The sequence below is a fragment of the Camelus bactrianus genome, chromosome 33 (genome assembly GCF_048773025.1).
Source record: "Camelus bactrianus isolate YW-2024 breed Bactrian camel chromosome 33, ASM4877302v1, whole genome shotgun sequence".
Taxonomy (NCBI): Eukaryota; Metazoa; Chordata; class Mammalia; order Artiodactyla; family Camelidae; genus Camelus; species Camelus bactrianus.
In genome coordinates, this window is record NC_133571.1 from 7,479,172 (window position 1) to 7,496,010 (window position 16,839).

General features: G+C 42.9%; 1 protein-coding gene across 1 annotated transcript in view; it reads right to left on the minus strand.

Moving 5' to 3' along the window:
* ARHGAP20 (Rho GTPase activating protein 20) overlaps positions 1–16,839 on the minus strand; it is a 70,231-nt gene that overhangs the window by 6,855 nt on the left and 46,537 nt on the right. The window contains exons 9-13 of the mRNA XM_074356922.1: positions 16,242–16,430; positions 8,966–9,138; positions 7,408–7,569; positions 3,989–4,098; positions 1,026–1,215 (exon numbers count right to left, since the gene is read on the minus strand). Coding sequence (XP_074213023.1) covers positions 1,026–1,215; positions 3,989–4,098; positions 7,408–7,569; positions 8,966–9,138; positions 16,242–16,430 — 824 coding nt within the window. The remainder of the gene's footprint in view (positions 1–1,025; positions 1,216–3,988; positions 4,099–7,407; positions 7,570–8,965; positions 9,139–16,241; positions 16,431–16,839) is intronic.

Here is a 16,839-nt window from a genome sequence, read left to right on the forward strand (position 1 = left end):
GTCTGCTTGGAAACTAAACAGAACCATTTCCCCTAAAAAAACAAGAGTAGTTTGAGTATAGAAATCAATTTTAACCAGTGGCTTAAAGTTATTATTTGTGGCCTTGGTTTAATGCTAACATTTTGATACTAATGTTCCTGTCTTTAAAATTAGGGTAATTTAAATATTCTCTGTACAGGGCATTTGGGATGAAGAAATATACTTTCTTATTAAAATTCATGAAGCATCGTTAGATAAAGACTTATAAAATATGTTTCTTATGTAAAAGGCAGGTGTCATAAGTGTGGGAGGTGGGCATCCTCTGTGGATTTACTGTGAAGGAGAGAGACGGCTGGAGAGAAAAGCGTACATGTTCCCTGACCAGCCTCTTCCTATGCATTTCCCTCCCTGAGGAGACAGAACTGGAGATGCTTGGAGAAGAGCTCACTGGGGAGCGCTGTGCCTCCACTGAGATATACTGGAACCTTTCCATAGTCTTCTTGCCCCAGTAGCTGAGGCAAAGGAGCAGGCAGAACTTTGGGAGGAAGAGGAATCAGTGCCCCATCCTTGTACTAACCACCAGGTACTGCAGGAGTGTGATTTCAAGTACGTACTGAGTGAGCGAGGTACCATCCCCACCTCCATTGTGTTAGATGAGGAAACTGTGGATCAGTGTAACTAATTCTGCCCTAGACTGTACATCTGGCAAGTGGGGAGGGTTGAGATTTCCACCTGCGCCTGTTCAATTTCAAAGTCTTTTGTTTCTTTTTAAAATCTTATCAACTGCTCTTCCCCCTCTATGGTTTCAGTCAGTCACAGCTGTTTTGCCTCCTTAAAGGGAAAACAGAAGTAACCCAATTACTATCACTTTCTTTGCTTAAGAAATCACCTTTCTGCAGTCTACCAGGAGAGGACGGAACAGTCGATTAACTCAGACTTATAAGAAGATGTACTTAAGGACATGTCTTTCAGAATTAATACCCCAAACTTTAGGTTCAAAACGGGGACTCAGTCCCCCAGGGCAGAAAAATGAAAAACTTCATTACCTTGTTTGTAAATTCACTTTCTAGTTCGGGGCTGGAGGAAGCAGGAGGCCAAAGGATGCTTGGAGCGATGCACACTGCTAAGTTAAATGAATTCATCTGATTCGATGACGCGTGTTTTTCAATCTTGTGCAATAACCCAAAAAGATACTTTAGCAGAACAACATTCGCTCTTGGGAGCCGGTCTAATAGCCTAAAGACAGACAAAGGTGCTCTTTAAGCAAGACATTTCATGGAAAACTTGTAGACAGGGCAACCTTTCTTCGCTTTTCATGGGGAACCACGCGAAGCAGAAACACAGTTCAGGTATGCAGGAGTGTCAGCTCATACAGTACGTGCAAAGCGAGGACTGTCTTACAGAGGGGAGAGAGTAAGACTCAGGGGGATTATTCATTTATTTTGTATATTCTGTCTCTGGGTGAGAACCTTTCAAGCCTCAGCCACAAAGACACCCAGTTCCATCCTGAGAGCTTACACTCTGCTCTACCAGCTTCTAAGGTCAATTCTGTCCCATGTCTCTTTATCTCAGTGGTCCCACTTTCACACGTCAGTCAAACTTATAACAGTATATTTCCTACTGTTCCTATTTTGTACTTGATAAGAGATTTTTAAATTATCATTCACCATCATTTACTACCATCCAGGAAATATATATATATATATATATATATATATATATACACACACACACACATATATATATATATATGTATATACATATATACATATATATGTGTATATACATATATACATATATATGTGTGTGTGTGTACATATATATATATTCATGGTTGTTGCTTTTTTCCAACAAGAACCTGTAACTGAGACGGGAGGGAAGGGGGCAGGATACAGCCATGAAAGGAATGACACAGCAGTTAGCACCAAGGTGGAGGAAAAGTCAACTCCTGATGGACCTTGAGGACCAGGATGGATGGAGAGCTGACCTCCAGCGGACCCTGAGCTCCCTCACACACACTGTAATGTACTAGCACCGCAAACGGCACACCCACAGGTGCCATGACAGCTCTGAGGCTGATCATGAAAGTCAAGGAGAAGGCAGTGGCCCAATTCCTGGGGATCCCCGCCCCTTCCTCAAAGCAGTTGGAGTAATCCTCTCACTTGTTAACGTATAAAAACTCGCAACACCGCGCCTCGTGGACTCTCTTGCTCCCTCACCTTCCCAGATGCCTGGCACTCTGTCTATGGACTGTGTGTCTACTTCTCCTTTAAACTAAACACCCAACCCTGCTCCCCTCTGCCCTTCTCCTGCATTCTGAGATGGCCTGCACTCTGTCTACAGAGTGTACATCTCTCTAAACAAATCTACTTTTACTCAACTAGGGCTCGCTCTTGAATTCTTTCCTGCGTGAAGCCAACAACCCTCACTTGGCGGGGCGCATCCCAGGGACTCAAGTGAGACCTGGGACACAGCCCTCCTCTCGTGCCCCGTTTTCCTGTATCACAACCTGGGGAAGAAAATCAGGTAATCTGACTCTTGTTGCATAAATACCAGAGAGGTGCTTCTTCAGCACCACAGACTGACAATGAGTATGGTTTTCTAGGGACAAATTATGACAGATTACAATGGGCCAAAAGATTACTGAATGTATTCAGTGGAGATTAAGGCCTTGCCTAGTGTGCTCTTTTGGGGTGTCAGATTCTGAGGGGGCCCTGAGCCTTTGAGTTATTTTACACCTCTGTAAACTATAGAATATTGACAGCAATACACATAATACTTGTCCATAGACCTGAAAATTCTCTCTGGTGAAGAGACACGTGATTTACTTGCACTGCCTCATGCCCCAGCAGAAAAAGCCAGTTTTGGTTTTTATATCTATTTATAAGTTCATTTCAGCATTTCTGATTCAACTATTATAACTTGTGGTAGTTAACCATCTTCTCTGAACCGGCGGCAGTAACGTCTTAGTACTTCTCTTTATTAATTCATGTTTTAAATAAAATTTCTTTTATGTGTGCATATTTATATGAGAGCCATAATTCTGGCCTTTTAAAAATCATCCTTTAATAGCTTCTAGAATATAAAGTTTTAGACAATGAGCAACAACATACAGAATCTCAGGTTCCCTGTCTCTGAACGGTTCCCACCAAGCTGTCACGAAAGCAGAGACAGCATTTTGTTCATGGCTCTGAGTCTGGTGTCTTCAACACTTACACCATCAGTAGCTGCGTGTAGATAATGATTTACATTTGAAAGTTGCTCAAGATAACACAGCACTAAACAAGCGTTTGCAATTAAATGATACTGGGATTCTTGGGTTTCACAGAAATGCAAGCATTGCTTTTCATTAATGGACACTTCTCTCCTATTCTCTTATGATGTGGGATTTTATACTCAGGAATGGGGGTGCTGGGTTCTGCCGGCCACTTCCCTTTCCATGAGGACAGACAATGCAATCTCTGTGATCAGGCTGAGGCTTTGCAACTCCCTTTTCCCTTGACACTTTTCAATTAATTGACTGTCTCTCTGGACTGTCCTTACGTCCCCTCCTCCACATACCCCTGTCACGGCACTGACTGTGCCGCACTGGAATTCTAGGTTTTATCTGTCTATTTCTACTAGACTGTGAGCTCCTTGAGGGGAAGGAATTTTCTGTATGAATTCGGCTCCTAAATGAAGTGTATAAGGAATCATCTGGTTAGTTATATATTTACCAAAATTAAGGTCATAAATTGTAGATTGGGTCTACAGTAGTAGCTATTAGTCTGATGGGTTTCAGTGCCTATCAGATTAGAATATACAGAAGGTGTACAATGGTTGAGTATTCCATATTAATAAGATTAGGAAAAAAACCAATAATAACAACAACAGTTGCTAGCATAAGTCTATTTTTAAACTGGCCCCTATGGATATGACTTTGATAGTTATTATTACATTAACAGACAAGCTTATAAAATAAGTTTTTTTAAAAAGTATTTTTGAGAAATGACCAAATTGGAATAATTACCTTTGAACTGCATTTATTTTTTCCTCATCACTTCCTTTGTCCATTACACAGACCCAATGATTATAGAGATCTGATGATAATAAGCTTCCCGGAATGTGCCGTAGAAAATCCTTACATAGAGGGAAAAAAAATTTAAATTGTTATTCTAATAATTTGTATTGGAGAAATTAGAAAGAAGACACTTTATTGGAAAGTTCAGTCCTCCCTTCTTTGGAACACACAGAGCTCTGCGCCAGCCCTCCAGTGATGTGCACACCGAGAAAAATATGCTTTGATTTTTTTTCTAACAAAAAACCAGAGGGAAATTGGGGTCTGGAGTACAGTGGGAAAGATAAAGGACAACCTGTTTGGGCTGAAACCTCCTGTTTGTATACATCTTAGCAAACTAGTATAACATGGCAGGGTCTGGCAAACCATCCTAATCTTTTTTTTTTCTCTCTCTCTCTCAAATCACTAGTTAAAAGGAATGCACGAAGGTATCTGTGAGATTCATAATGTGGTAGTCAGTCATCCAGTCATTCTACACATATTTACTCATCTGTGCCAGGCACTGTTTGAGGTGCCAGGAACAGGGTAGTAAATAACACAAAGTCCCTGGTAATTTAGAACTTTAGATTCCAGCGGCATTGGTGACTAATTCCATCCAGAGGTGTCTGGAGTGTCTCCCTGTATTCTTCATAGGAGGGGAAATGGCATTCCAGGCTATGGCTGGCTCTGGGAGCCTGGGGCAGCACCCTCATCCCTAATGTATATTAAATAACATGTCCCTGGTACATTATGCTTCTCGGCCTTCGAGACTCCTGCTGAGAGCACTTGTGGGGCTGGGTGTGGGTGAAACCAGACTATGACACAAGTAGGATCTGACCAAGGGGGGTTGTTGTTTGACATTTGTTTATAAAAAAGCTTAAAAGTAAACACACTTTGGTCCTGGTCCTATGTTCCTTTCCTTTCTAGGCCAACACTCTCTGTTGCTTTTGGCACGGTCCTAACAAGCCAAGCTTGCGAAGTCTGATCTCCACCTTAGGAAACTTCAGGCAGAGAAAACCCAATTCTATGTCTAAGTGCTGGACCCATGGCTGACCACCCTCTTGCAAGTTCCTGCTTACAACACGGAGACAGGTGTGCAATGGAGTAATTTTAATTCTTGCTGGAAAATCAAATAGCAGCCTTACATATGTGCCTTACCAAAGGCGACACACAACTTGTGACAGAAAACATGTCGTGTTTCTGTGACTAACATGGAAGCCTTGGGCCTCGGTGCTGCAGTCAGCTGATTAGGTGAGCATGTCTCCCACGAGCCTACGAGCTCCTTCAGGGCAGGACCAGACCAGACCCTTGCCTTTCACTGCATACACTCAACGCCAAGCACAGTCGCAGACGTAGCAGGGGTCATTACTGAAATGTTGCTGTATGTCCTATGGCCAAATATTAGTGAGGGACAAGGGAAGGCCAGCTAACTATAGCTGAGGCTCTCAAATAATTTAAAAGCCTCTTCGTGGTCATGTTACCTATTATCAGACAATTTTTTGGAGTGGTTAGTAAGCAGGAAAGTGACTGATTTAAAGTCTTTCTCTGTTCTATTGTATTTTCCAGGAGAGATGTACCTGGATACTCGTGATTCAGATGTGTCATCACAAAAGTTACCTTTTTTGGGGGGGAAAGCTATCGAATTTTCATAATTCCTAACTAATTTTAGTGCTGCACCTACTTGACAAGTCAGATTCAGAAGAGCCGAAATCAGTTATTTCAAAGTGGGGCAGTGACAATAGCTCTCTTTTTAAACCTCAGTGGAAAACATATTTATGATCTGTCTTGAAGAAAAACATCATTAAATCTTAAAACCTACACTTGAAAGATAAGTCGTAACATCGCAATGAACCCTCCACAGCTGGAATAACAAGTTACGAAATAACAACCATCACAGCTGAGAAGGATGTGAAAGCTGGTTCTGAATTACAATTGCCAGCACCCAGTGCTCGACTCAAAGTCTCCTCCCCTCCAAAGGCAGAGCCCCGGCCATCAGCAGAGCTCCCAGATTAATCTGAGATGAGATTCCTACAGGATTAAAAAACGAACTTTTCCTCAAAGGTCTGATGGGTCAAAGTTATGCTTTCTCAAGCAATTTTATTCCAATTATAGTTCAGAGTGAAGCTTATATTTAAGCAAAACCAGCCTAAGTGAAAAATTAAGGGAAAACTTAAGTACCACTCCCAAATAGTCTCAAAAACAAGAAACAAAACTAAAGCTCAATAACTTTTGGCAAAAAGTATTTCCTTTCCTGCAACCACTTGGAAAAAAATTGAGAGTAAAGCACAGTTCCATGATCACAAAGCTTTAATTAGTTGGAACCCATCTAACCAGACTTTCCAATCATTTGAATTATTTTTTGCCCTTTGCTTATTCTTGTACAATTACTTTCTCTGCAATGTGAAATGCAGCTTAACTCTTTTACATCCAAACTTCTTTGTTAACAGCCTCAACAATTTAGTTCAAAATTTTGAGGAGTATGGTGCTGTGAAGAATAGCAGAATTAGGAAAATCTTCTAAAACATAGCCTTTAACTTCTTAAATTAAGAGATGGGAGAAAGCCTAATTATATGATAAAAAAAAAAAAGCAAAGAAAAATCCACCATGCATACACATCCCTGACATGGGTCTCGCTCAGCTAGCGCACCACACATATCTCTACTGAGCTCCACGACTGAAAGGCAAGTGCAAACCCTGTGTAAAACAGACAAGATGCTCCCCGCTTCCGCTCTCCAGCTCTTCTGAGTGATACTTTATTGTCAAAGTCTGTGGCAGGGATTGTTTTAAGAGCAGACATGGCCCTTTTACCGAGAGACATCTGACTGTTCCTAAATTCATAAAGCACGGTTCTGTAAGCAATTGCCTGGGAGTAGGGACACGTAAGAGCCTTCTTCACCAAGTTTTCCGGAATTTGGGTTTTATGCTCCAGGCCCTGGGATGCAGGCTGGGGCCCTGTCCCTACCCCTGGCGCGGGCGCACACCAAGCCTGCTGAGAGACGGCAGCCTGACACTGGGCTGCAGAAGCCATTGCTGTGGTCAAGAGTGCTGCTGAAAGCTCGTTTTGACTTTAGGTTTTGCAAAGACGTGAGGCATTTTCAAGAATGTGGGGAGGAAAACACTTTAGAAGAAGTCTAACTCAACTATGGATGTGAGTTAAGTGACCATGGGGCTGGGTTCCAGGTTTTTTTTTTTCCCCATAAGTAAACCTATTTGCCATAGACATCTTTGCCACAAGAATTTCTGCTACAAATACTTTTACCACATAGCTAATTGGCTGTGAGACTCTAACTATGATGCTTCTTCGCAGATGGGGATAGCGTTATAATGAGGGACCCCAGCTGTCTTCCCCCAGAGCTCCACTGTGGGGGGGGCGAAGGGCGTGCGTTCCCCACCTTTAAGACAGAGGCTATCACGAAAGCCGATTCATAGTCTAGGTATACTTCAACTCCGGAATTCAGTTTCTCTCTCAGCTCTCTGCAGGATTTCATGTTGGCCGACTGTCTGAAGATCCCTCTTGTGAGGGGTCCTTTCTTATTAAGGAAGAAAAGCATATCCTACGGGGAAACAAAGGAAACAAAAATCAAAATGGCACTTGACGCAGAAGGAGCCGGAGAACACACCGCTGCCCTCCCCGGCTGCCAGGGGCCGGGGCTGCCTGGCGGGAGGCACTGAAGGGCTGGGGCTGGACAGGCTGCCAGAGGATTAAAGTCACTTTGTGTGTGTGTGTGTGTGTGTATGTGTGTGTGTGTGTCTCTAAATCTATTTTCTCCCATTTGTTCTTGCTACATTTCAACACTTGCTTTCATGTGACTGTCCTTTTTCAGCGATCCAATAGTCACTTCAAGGTACCTGTTACCTCGTCTCCCTCCTGTCTCACTATTCTTTGCCCACTGTTCTCTAACACGAAATCTTGTCCCCAGACATGGAAATGTTCTTGCCTAACTCATCCTCCACTTGCTTGTCTTGCTTTTCATGCGACTTTACACTTCATCCTACTTCCTGTATTGACTTCTTTTAAAATCAGCCTCCAAAATCATCGCCTCCAGGAAGCTTTCTCTGTCCCATTCCATTCCAATCAGTCTTTCATTTTGCTTCCTTTCCAGCTGCACATCCTATGCTTGCAGAGGAGGAACAAGTGGGTGTCGGAGACATGCAACCCACAGGACCTGAGACCTAGTTACAGCTCAGGCTTGCTGTGTGTGACTTTCAGTAAACTTGAGGGGTTTTTTTGGGGGTGGGGAGTGGGGCTTTAATTTGTAAAGTAGGAATGATGGAGATGGTGATGGTGATGATGACGATGGTGACAACTACCCTCTAAATCTGTTGTGAAAGACAAGCGATAAAGTGACTAGACTAGCGTCTGGTGCTCACAGACACACAGCAGAGCATGAAGTGCCAGGCATCCGGGACGGTGCCTGAAGGGTACTGGACACTCAAAAAATGCTGCTTGACAGGGTTCATTTACTACCTTCACTGAAGACCATACACACTCAGTGGCTTTCACCTGATCTGTTGTACATAAAAAGGTAACTAAATGCCAGAGGATGTATCTTCATGCCTAAACACTTAGAATACTAATAAAAAGTATCAGGTTTAGTTCCTGCTGCTAAGGTGACTAAAAGAGTCATGTTCTGAACAACACAGGGTTCAAGAAAGGATGTGAGAGGAACGTGGGGATAAAGTGCGATCTCTGTTCACGGAGCAGACAGACTCTAGTTGATCTGAGCAGGTTCACGCTGCTCCTTCCTGCCGCCAGCAGACGAGACCATCTCTCCCCATCACATCTGCCTTATGATGCTGCAATAGTTTAGTCAAGATTTGTATTCTTTGAAGTAATAGTAAAGGTTCTTAGCCAAAGCCATGAGTGTCCACAAATTTTCCATTTGGGGTATATTTTCCCTCCGGAGCTCACCTTTCCTGTTAAGTGTTACAGACCAAAACAAGACTTACCAAGATAGGTTTGGGTAGATTGTCGTTCTCACAGATTTCTGGCAAAGACACTCCGAAGAGCAGTCCCGGCATCGGAGTCGTTGGTGACACGGGCTGGTTGTCCAGGTGGGTGCTCGAGCCCCGCCAGAAGGCCCAGTTAATGATAGATCTTCTTCTTTTAAACGTCTTCTGACCTGAATCAAGGAAGAAGTGAGATTATTAGCAAAACTAATTTAATTCACTTAATCTTATTTCTATAGTTTCCATTTTATAGTATGCTCAGCACCACGGCTCAGCAATTTATAAGGTAAGGAAACATTAAACGCTTGGGTTATTCTCCCCCCCCCAATTTTGGGGACGTCACTGATCTATGTGCTTGAATTCTGGTACCAAATTTCCAAAGGTGAAAGAAGGGCTCCCCCTTTACTGAACTTACAGCACAAAGCATTTCATACCAACACACAGGCCATTTTAAAGAGGAGACTAAGTGAACAAAAAAGCTGAAGATCAAATTAGACCACAACTCAATAATGAGAAAAAGAAAGGAAGAAGGAGGAGGAAAAGGAGAGAGAAGGAGAGGGGAAAGGGGAGAAGGAAGAGGAGGAGGAGGAGGAAAAGGGGAGGGAGGAGACCTGGGGGAAGGGGAGGAGGCGTCGCTATGAAGGTGCTCTCTGAGAACAAGAACGCTCTGCTACCTGATGCCCCACTCTGCTGTCGAGCACAGAGGCAGGAAGCTAATGCTCTGCGTTCCACCCTTTCTCTCCAACTGCAGACTTTTCATGTATCTTTTTGGTTTCTGACTTTAAAAAGTATGTTTAAGGCAGCATGGATGGATGAAAACATGAGTGAGACTCGCCCTTGCCACGGTAAAGTTTATAACCTTACGGGGGGACAAGACTGGTGATGGGTGGGTGGGGGGGAGCAAATATATTAATAAATAAAACGTCCTAAGGGAGGAACAAGGCACCAGAGGCGTTCAGAAGAACCATGAAGCACATCTGCGTCCCCGTCAGGAGAGAGGGAGCGGTCCTGCAGGCACCTGCATTGGATGGGAATTTTGAATCAACACGATTTCAACAGGTAGAGGATCCAGCATCATCCCTCATGTCTAGTAAGTAATCAATAAATCATTCTCGAACAGTAATTGAACTGAGCAGACATTTAGGTGGAAAAAGACAGCAGAAAGAAAAGAGGCAGGAGAAAGGTCAGCAGTGAATCACGGTTTTGTGAGATCATAGTTCTAAAACAGTTCTGATGTCATCGGCATCTAATTTTAAGACAAAAAATGGATGGATCTGCACAGGACCTGATACCTAAAAAGACAGCTCTTTAGGGTCCTTTTTGACCTTTCTGCCACCTACACCCCCTGGCCTAAACAAATACACACAGGTAACAGCTATAAACTCCAGGCAACACTTAAAGATACAAGAGCCGACCTGAAGACGCTAAAGAGTGACCAAAGGAAGGCACAGAGTGGAGGTAACAGTTTTACACCTGGGAAGAAGGGAATGGCGTGGCGCTGGGTGAGTTTCCCCTTTTTACAGCTTCTTCCATGAGCACAGGCCCCAGGGTGGCAGGGGTGACTAAAATTTGGAGAGAAACCTGTTCTCTTGCTGGTTTGAAAAAACTAGAGAGAATGGAGATGGAGGTGACCACAGCAGCTGGAGGGTGAAGGGGGAACCCCAGGAAGGAGCAGACAGACTAGTGGGAGCCCCAACCCAAATAATGGGCATGAATTCTGCCCAAGCCTCTGGCTGACCCCCGAAGCCTGCGTTGCGTGGGGCAGATGCGAAACAGCTCTTGAGGGGAATGGGCCCCCAGGTGGCGCCCACATAGAGTCTGACTACATTTTTCACCAGGGACAGTGCATGAAACTGGTCATCACGCTCTGGGCTGTGAGGCCCTGACAGCCAACCATGCTGCCAGAGATGGTGCTTTACCCCTCAGCTCTCTCTGACCACGGGGCACGAAGGGGACGATCTCAGGGGCCGGGGCACCGAGGAGATGATTCCGGGGGGGGACACCTAGGAGAACATTCGGGGGGGGACACGAAGGAGATGATTCCGGGGGTGGGGGGGGGCATGGTCGGCAGTGCCCGGTGCTCATTTCAATCAAGTGTTTCATACTGTTTATTTCCTCAGCATAACCAACATAAACCAAATACTGAAAAAGCCACGTCATGGGAAGATAATCAAATAGGAAACATTTTACTGAACAGCATCTAGACCATCATCCACCCATGGCTTCCTCAGGATACAGGAAGTGCATCATAAATGCTCATACACCCAGGTGTAGAGGTCTTTGTTTCAGGAGTCAGGAGCCCAGCTAGACTCCCGCTTCAGACATTTATTTGTGCAAGTTACTTATCCTGCTTCTTCATTTTAAAATGAGAACACCACCTACAGCTCACAGCCTCACTGAATTAAGTAGGATAATGTTTGAAAAGTGTTACTTTGCCTGGGGCATAGGCCCACAGCAGCCTTGAACAGAGCTGCCAAGACACTAATCTCCTCCCCAGAAAGAGGACCTCCTCCCCACATCCATTCTCCACTTGTTTAACAGCCTTCGGGAAGTGTGCGGACAGGAAGGAATACCAGATTCTGGTTAACTAAAGCACTTTCTTCCTGTCCTGACATCCCCAACTCGCACCATCTTAAAGAACAGGAAAGGAAGCTGAACCCATTCTTAAATACAGGACAGGGTTCCTGGGTGCCAGCAATGCTAATCTGTGCAAATGTTTGTTGAGTATGTATGTTTACAAATGATGAGTAGTTGTACTCAGTCCAGTTTCCTCACATTTAATCTGGTTTCATTATTTCTAAAACTATCGGATTTATTTGATTTTTTTTTTAGCTTTCATACACTTCTTAGGAAGAATGCTCTATCATAAAGTTATATGCCCAGCTATCCTATGAGTGCAGACAGAGGATAAAGCAGAAATTGAGTCCTGAACTTTATTATAAATACTTTCAGCTGCAGCCATGTCTTTTACTACGTACAACACTCAATTTTAGAGCTCACGTTCCCTCTGGGACTGAGAGAAAAAAAATCTCATTAAAGTTTACTTTCTTGCAGAGCTTTAATGCACAGCTCTTACTTTCCAAATGTCAAAGACTGATGAAAAGACATGCAATTGCTATAAAAACTGTAAGGGAGATGTAAATGCAGGGCCGGTGGGATTCAGGAAAGCCTAGCATCCCAGACAGCCCCGACAAGGTCCAAGCTGGCGTTTCTCCATGCTTCAGTTAGGGAGCTGAATATTAAAAAGTATAATTCTCAGAAGTCTGTCCTCATAGATTGTTAAAGAATAATCACAACAAAAAACCCTTTAATGAGAGATTTTAGCAAGATGGTGACATAGGAAGATCCTGAACTCACCTCCTCCCACGCACACACCATATCTACAGCTACCTATGCGACAGTTTTCTCTGGAAGAAAACCTAAAAACTGGCAGAGAGACTGTCACATTGGGCAAATGAGAGGGAAGTGGCTAGAAAAGGCTGAGACAATCTCACCATAAACCCCACCCCTGGTGCAACAACCTACAGTTGTGAGGGAACTTAAAATCTCCTCAAAACCCGGACCTTCTCCAGAAGGAGTGAAAGGTTTGTACCCCACATAGGTCACCCCAACTTTTAAGGTCTGGCACCTGAGAGACAAGCCCCTAAAACATCTCGCTTTGAAGGCCAAGAGAGCTCACGCTCAGGAGATCTGTGGTCCGTGGTGGACTGGGGAACAGTTCTTAGAGCACTTGTGTGCACGCTACCCACCCCAGGGCTCAGGGCAGAAGCAGTTCTTTCCAAATCACTGACTTTATGTTAAAGAGACATTTCCTAATTTTAAGGCACTGGTCTGAGGGGCAGGGCCGCTGGGATACCCCCCGGAATATACAATGGAAAAAGGACAGTCTCTTCAAAAGTGATGTGGGTTCATTTCTGGGCTCTCTATTCTGTTCCACTGATCCAGATGTCTGTTCTTGTACCAATACCATGCTGTTTTGATTACTGTAGCTCTGGAGTATTGTCTGAAGTCTGGGAGGGTTATTCCTCCAGCCTCCTTCTTTTTCTTCAGTAATGCTTTGACAATTCTAGGTCTTTTGTGATTCTGTATAAATTTTATTATGATTTGTTCTAGTGGAAAAATTGGACAGCAGTAAGTGAAAAATGAAGCTGGACCACACCATAACACAAAAATTAATTGAAAATGGATCAGATGTGACTATAAGACCTGCAATCATAAAACTCCTAGAAGGAAACATGGGGGTAAATTACTTGACACTGGTCTTAGCAATAAGTTTTTTTTTTTTTTGCATTTGACACCAAAAATGAAAAGCAGCAAAAGAAAAAAATGAAGGAGTACATCAAACTAAAAAGCTTCTGCACAGCAAAGGAACCCATCAACAAAATGAAAAATCAACCTACTTCAGTAAGTTGACGGGAGAAAGTATTTGCAAATCACATATCTGATAAGGGGTTAACGTCTAAAATGTATAAAGAACTCATATAACTCAATAGCAAAAACAAAACAAAACAAAACAAAACAAAAAACCAATTAAAAATAGGCAGAGGATTTGAAGTGACTTTTTCCAAGAAACATATAAAGATGGCAACCAGGCACATGAAAAGATGCTCAACATCACTAATTCTCAGGGAAATGCAAATCAAAACCACAATGAGATAGAAACTCACACCTGTTAGAATGGCTATTATCAGCAGGACACAAATGACAAGTGTTGGTGAGGATGTGGAGAAAGGGGACCCTCACGCACTGTTGGTGGGAATGCAACTTGGGGCAGCCGCTATGGGAAACAGCATGGGGGCTTCTCCAAAAAGTAAAAATAGTGCAGCCATATGACACAGCAATTCCACTGCTGGGTATTTATCAAAAGAAAACAAAAACACTACTTTGACATTTAATGACATTTAGTGATCAAGTAATGTCAAGCTACTTTCACACTTTTCTCACCGTCTAAAGTCAAAACAAGAAGCAAGATCTCCATTCCCATAAAAAAAACTGCAGCAGTTGTATTTTCTGAGCTCAAACTACACGTCTAGCAGTATTTACCTGCCTCAATGTAAGTGCAAAGGATATTTCTACATTTGAAAATCCTTTAACCTGTGCAAAGAGGAATTTCATGTTTCAAAAGCCTTTCACTTCTACCTAACTTTCAAGTGGAAGTGATTACTATGCAATGAAACGACATGCCAAAAGGCAAATATCAAAAGAAGAATCTAACAAAATTCTACAAATGTCTCTGAAGAGAGAAACATGCTCCATTAAAATTGTACACTTGTAGCATGGTATCTCAGTATTTGGCAGTACCTACTTGTGTGAAAAGGTATTTTCAAAGATGATGAAATACATAAAACCTAATTATGTATCAGAACACTTTCCAATCAATGGTGACAATTGGAATACTAACTTTGCACTTCAATTAAGCGAAATGTTATTCCCCCCAAACAATCCAATTCCTCTCATTAGTAGATCTGTACTACACAAAATTGTACTCTATTACCATGTGTCGAATGTCCTCGATAAAAAAATTTGTTAAAATTTGCTTTTCCTCTTGTTATTTAAGTACCTGTGTAATACCGTCAATTCTGTCTCTTGATCTGCGAATTTTACTATCTGGCCCTTTACAGAAAAAGTCTATTGAGCCCTGGTCTAAGTCAGTGGTTTCCAAAGCAGTTGTTCATCAAAATCTTGGGTATTAAAAAAATACAAAACTGGTTCGCTTGTTAAATTTTCAGTTTCACAGGTAGGTTGCCACCATGGGTCTGTAGTCACTCCATTCCCTTAGCGTGAATCATCTTACAGCTGCAACCAATATCATCCTAACTTCCAACAGAGAGAAACAGAGGACTAACACACAGAGGATGCCTACAGTCTAATTAAGCAAGCTGTTGACAAAGTTGGGTAAAACTCTTAGGATTCTTGACCCCTGATTGTTTTGGTCAAGTCAGTTAAAATAAATTTATTTTACTGACAAGGGACCCAGAGAAATCATTTTGAACAACATGGGTATAAAGATAGAAGAGTAAAACACCATTTTCCTCAGCTTAGTTATAAAGGCGACATTCCCTTTGTGTCTTCAATGAGTACCAGCAACAGACCTGTCAATAAAATAATTCATTCAACAAATATTTATTGAGTTCAATTTATATATGCAGACACTGTTTCAGGTGCTGAAAACATAGCAGTGAACAAAACAGACTCAACTCTTTGCCTTCATGGAGCTCATGTTTCAGGGGATGGAAAACTGTAATATCTCCATAACACCCCAAAGATGTGAGTAAACAGCCTTAGAGTTCAAAAACTCACTTTAACTCTGTGGGAGAGAGAAGGACTGGTGCAAATGCAGGGTCAGTTTTTATCGCTGGTGTTGGCAGGATGAAGGAGTCCTGACCAGTGATTTCAATAAAGTATAAAGTTTGAGGCTAGGTCATCAACCGAAAGAGACAGGGCTGGACATGCATGTGTGTGGAGATGAGCATAAAACAGTGGCCACTGTCCATGGGGTATCCCAGTTTGTTCAGGTTTACAGAAGCAGCTCCAAACATTCAGCATCAATTTTCGGCTTTCCCCCCGCCCCCAACTCACACTTTTTGATATGATACATATGCTTTTATTTCTATACAATCTTACTTTCAGACTGAGGGTTTAAAGCTCAAACACGGGTTAGGGTAATTAATGATGGTCCTCCTATGTTGAACACCACTTTTTATCACTCTGGAGTCTTTATTATGGGGAGGGTAACAGATGGCTATGTTCCCAGGGAATTCAGATTAGCTTAGCAGGCTAAGGAGAGATTTCTGTGGAAGTTACCTTCATCTTCACATAATTATCAGTACCAGGATCCAGGTAGGGCACCAGTGTCTCCTGACACCCATCATTGACGGCCTTCTTTTAATAATGTGATCATTTAGGGGGAACACACAATGCAATGCATTACAGTACAAAGAAGGCATTGAAGCACCTGCCGCACTGCCTGGTGCCTTTGACTCTGCAGTGGGCATAAGGTTAAAGGGGGAAGGACAGTGAAGAAAGAAAGAACAGACTGTACCACAACCAGCCGCTGATTACCCATCAGTCACTCCTACCACTGATTTATTAACCCATCTTCTAAAGCTCCATCTTTCCTTTCAAAACACAGAAAACTCAAAAGAAAAAAAATACCTCATCTGGCTGGAAGTTTGGGTCTTTGCCTGTATAAAGGCAAAGAACTTTGAAAACTTTGTTTTCAGGAATGAAAAGTTTTGCTAAAAAAAGGCTCTCATGAAAGAGGGAGAAAACTCACCACCCAGTTGTTGGGCCACAGCCACCTGGCTGGGCTTCAAGATGAAGTGGCACTGCATCTCTTGGGGCAGCTGTTCCATGAAGAAGGGCTCTTGGAGGTTGGAAGTTGTGGGGGAGTCCTTTGACTCCTGCATCAGGAATGCCATGTCTCGGAGGTGACTCATTGTAATCCCGTAGGGGAATTCATGTCCTACACAGAGAAAAATCTAAATGTAGACTTCAGGCTGACTGGCACTGTGTCAGTATGAGCATGTGTGCTACAGACTGGAATGTCCTGCAATTTGCTCCTGGGACTTTTGGTATAAAGAATCCTTTTGTTGACTGAGCGATCGCCATGCACACTCTTACAGTTGGAGACCACTGTGTAATGCAGGTGGCCCCACCAAAGTAGTTTTTTTTGGGGGTGGGTAGAGAGGAGAAACAAAGGGAAAAAAGTCTTTAAAGAATATCTTGTTTGGGAATGCACAGCTTAGTTTGTGAGTTGCATCATGTTGACTTTTCCTATGATCACATCTGAGAATACCGAAAGGCATTCTAGTTTCTCCTTTGACACTTCCTACCTCTGTAAATCTTCAGCAAATCCCTGACCTCTCTCAGCC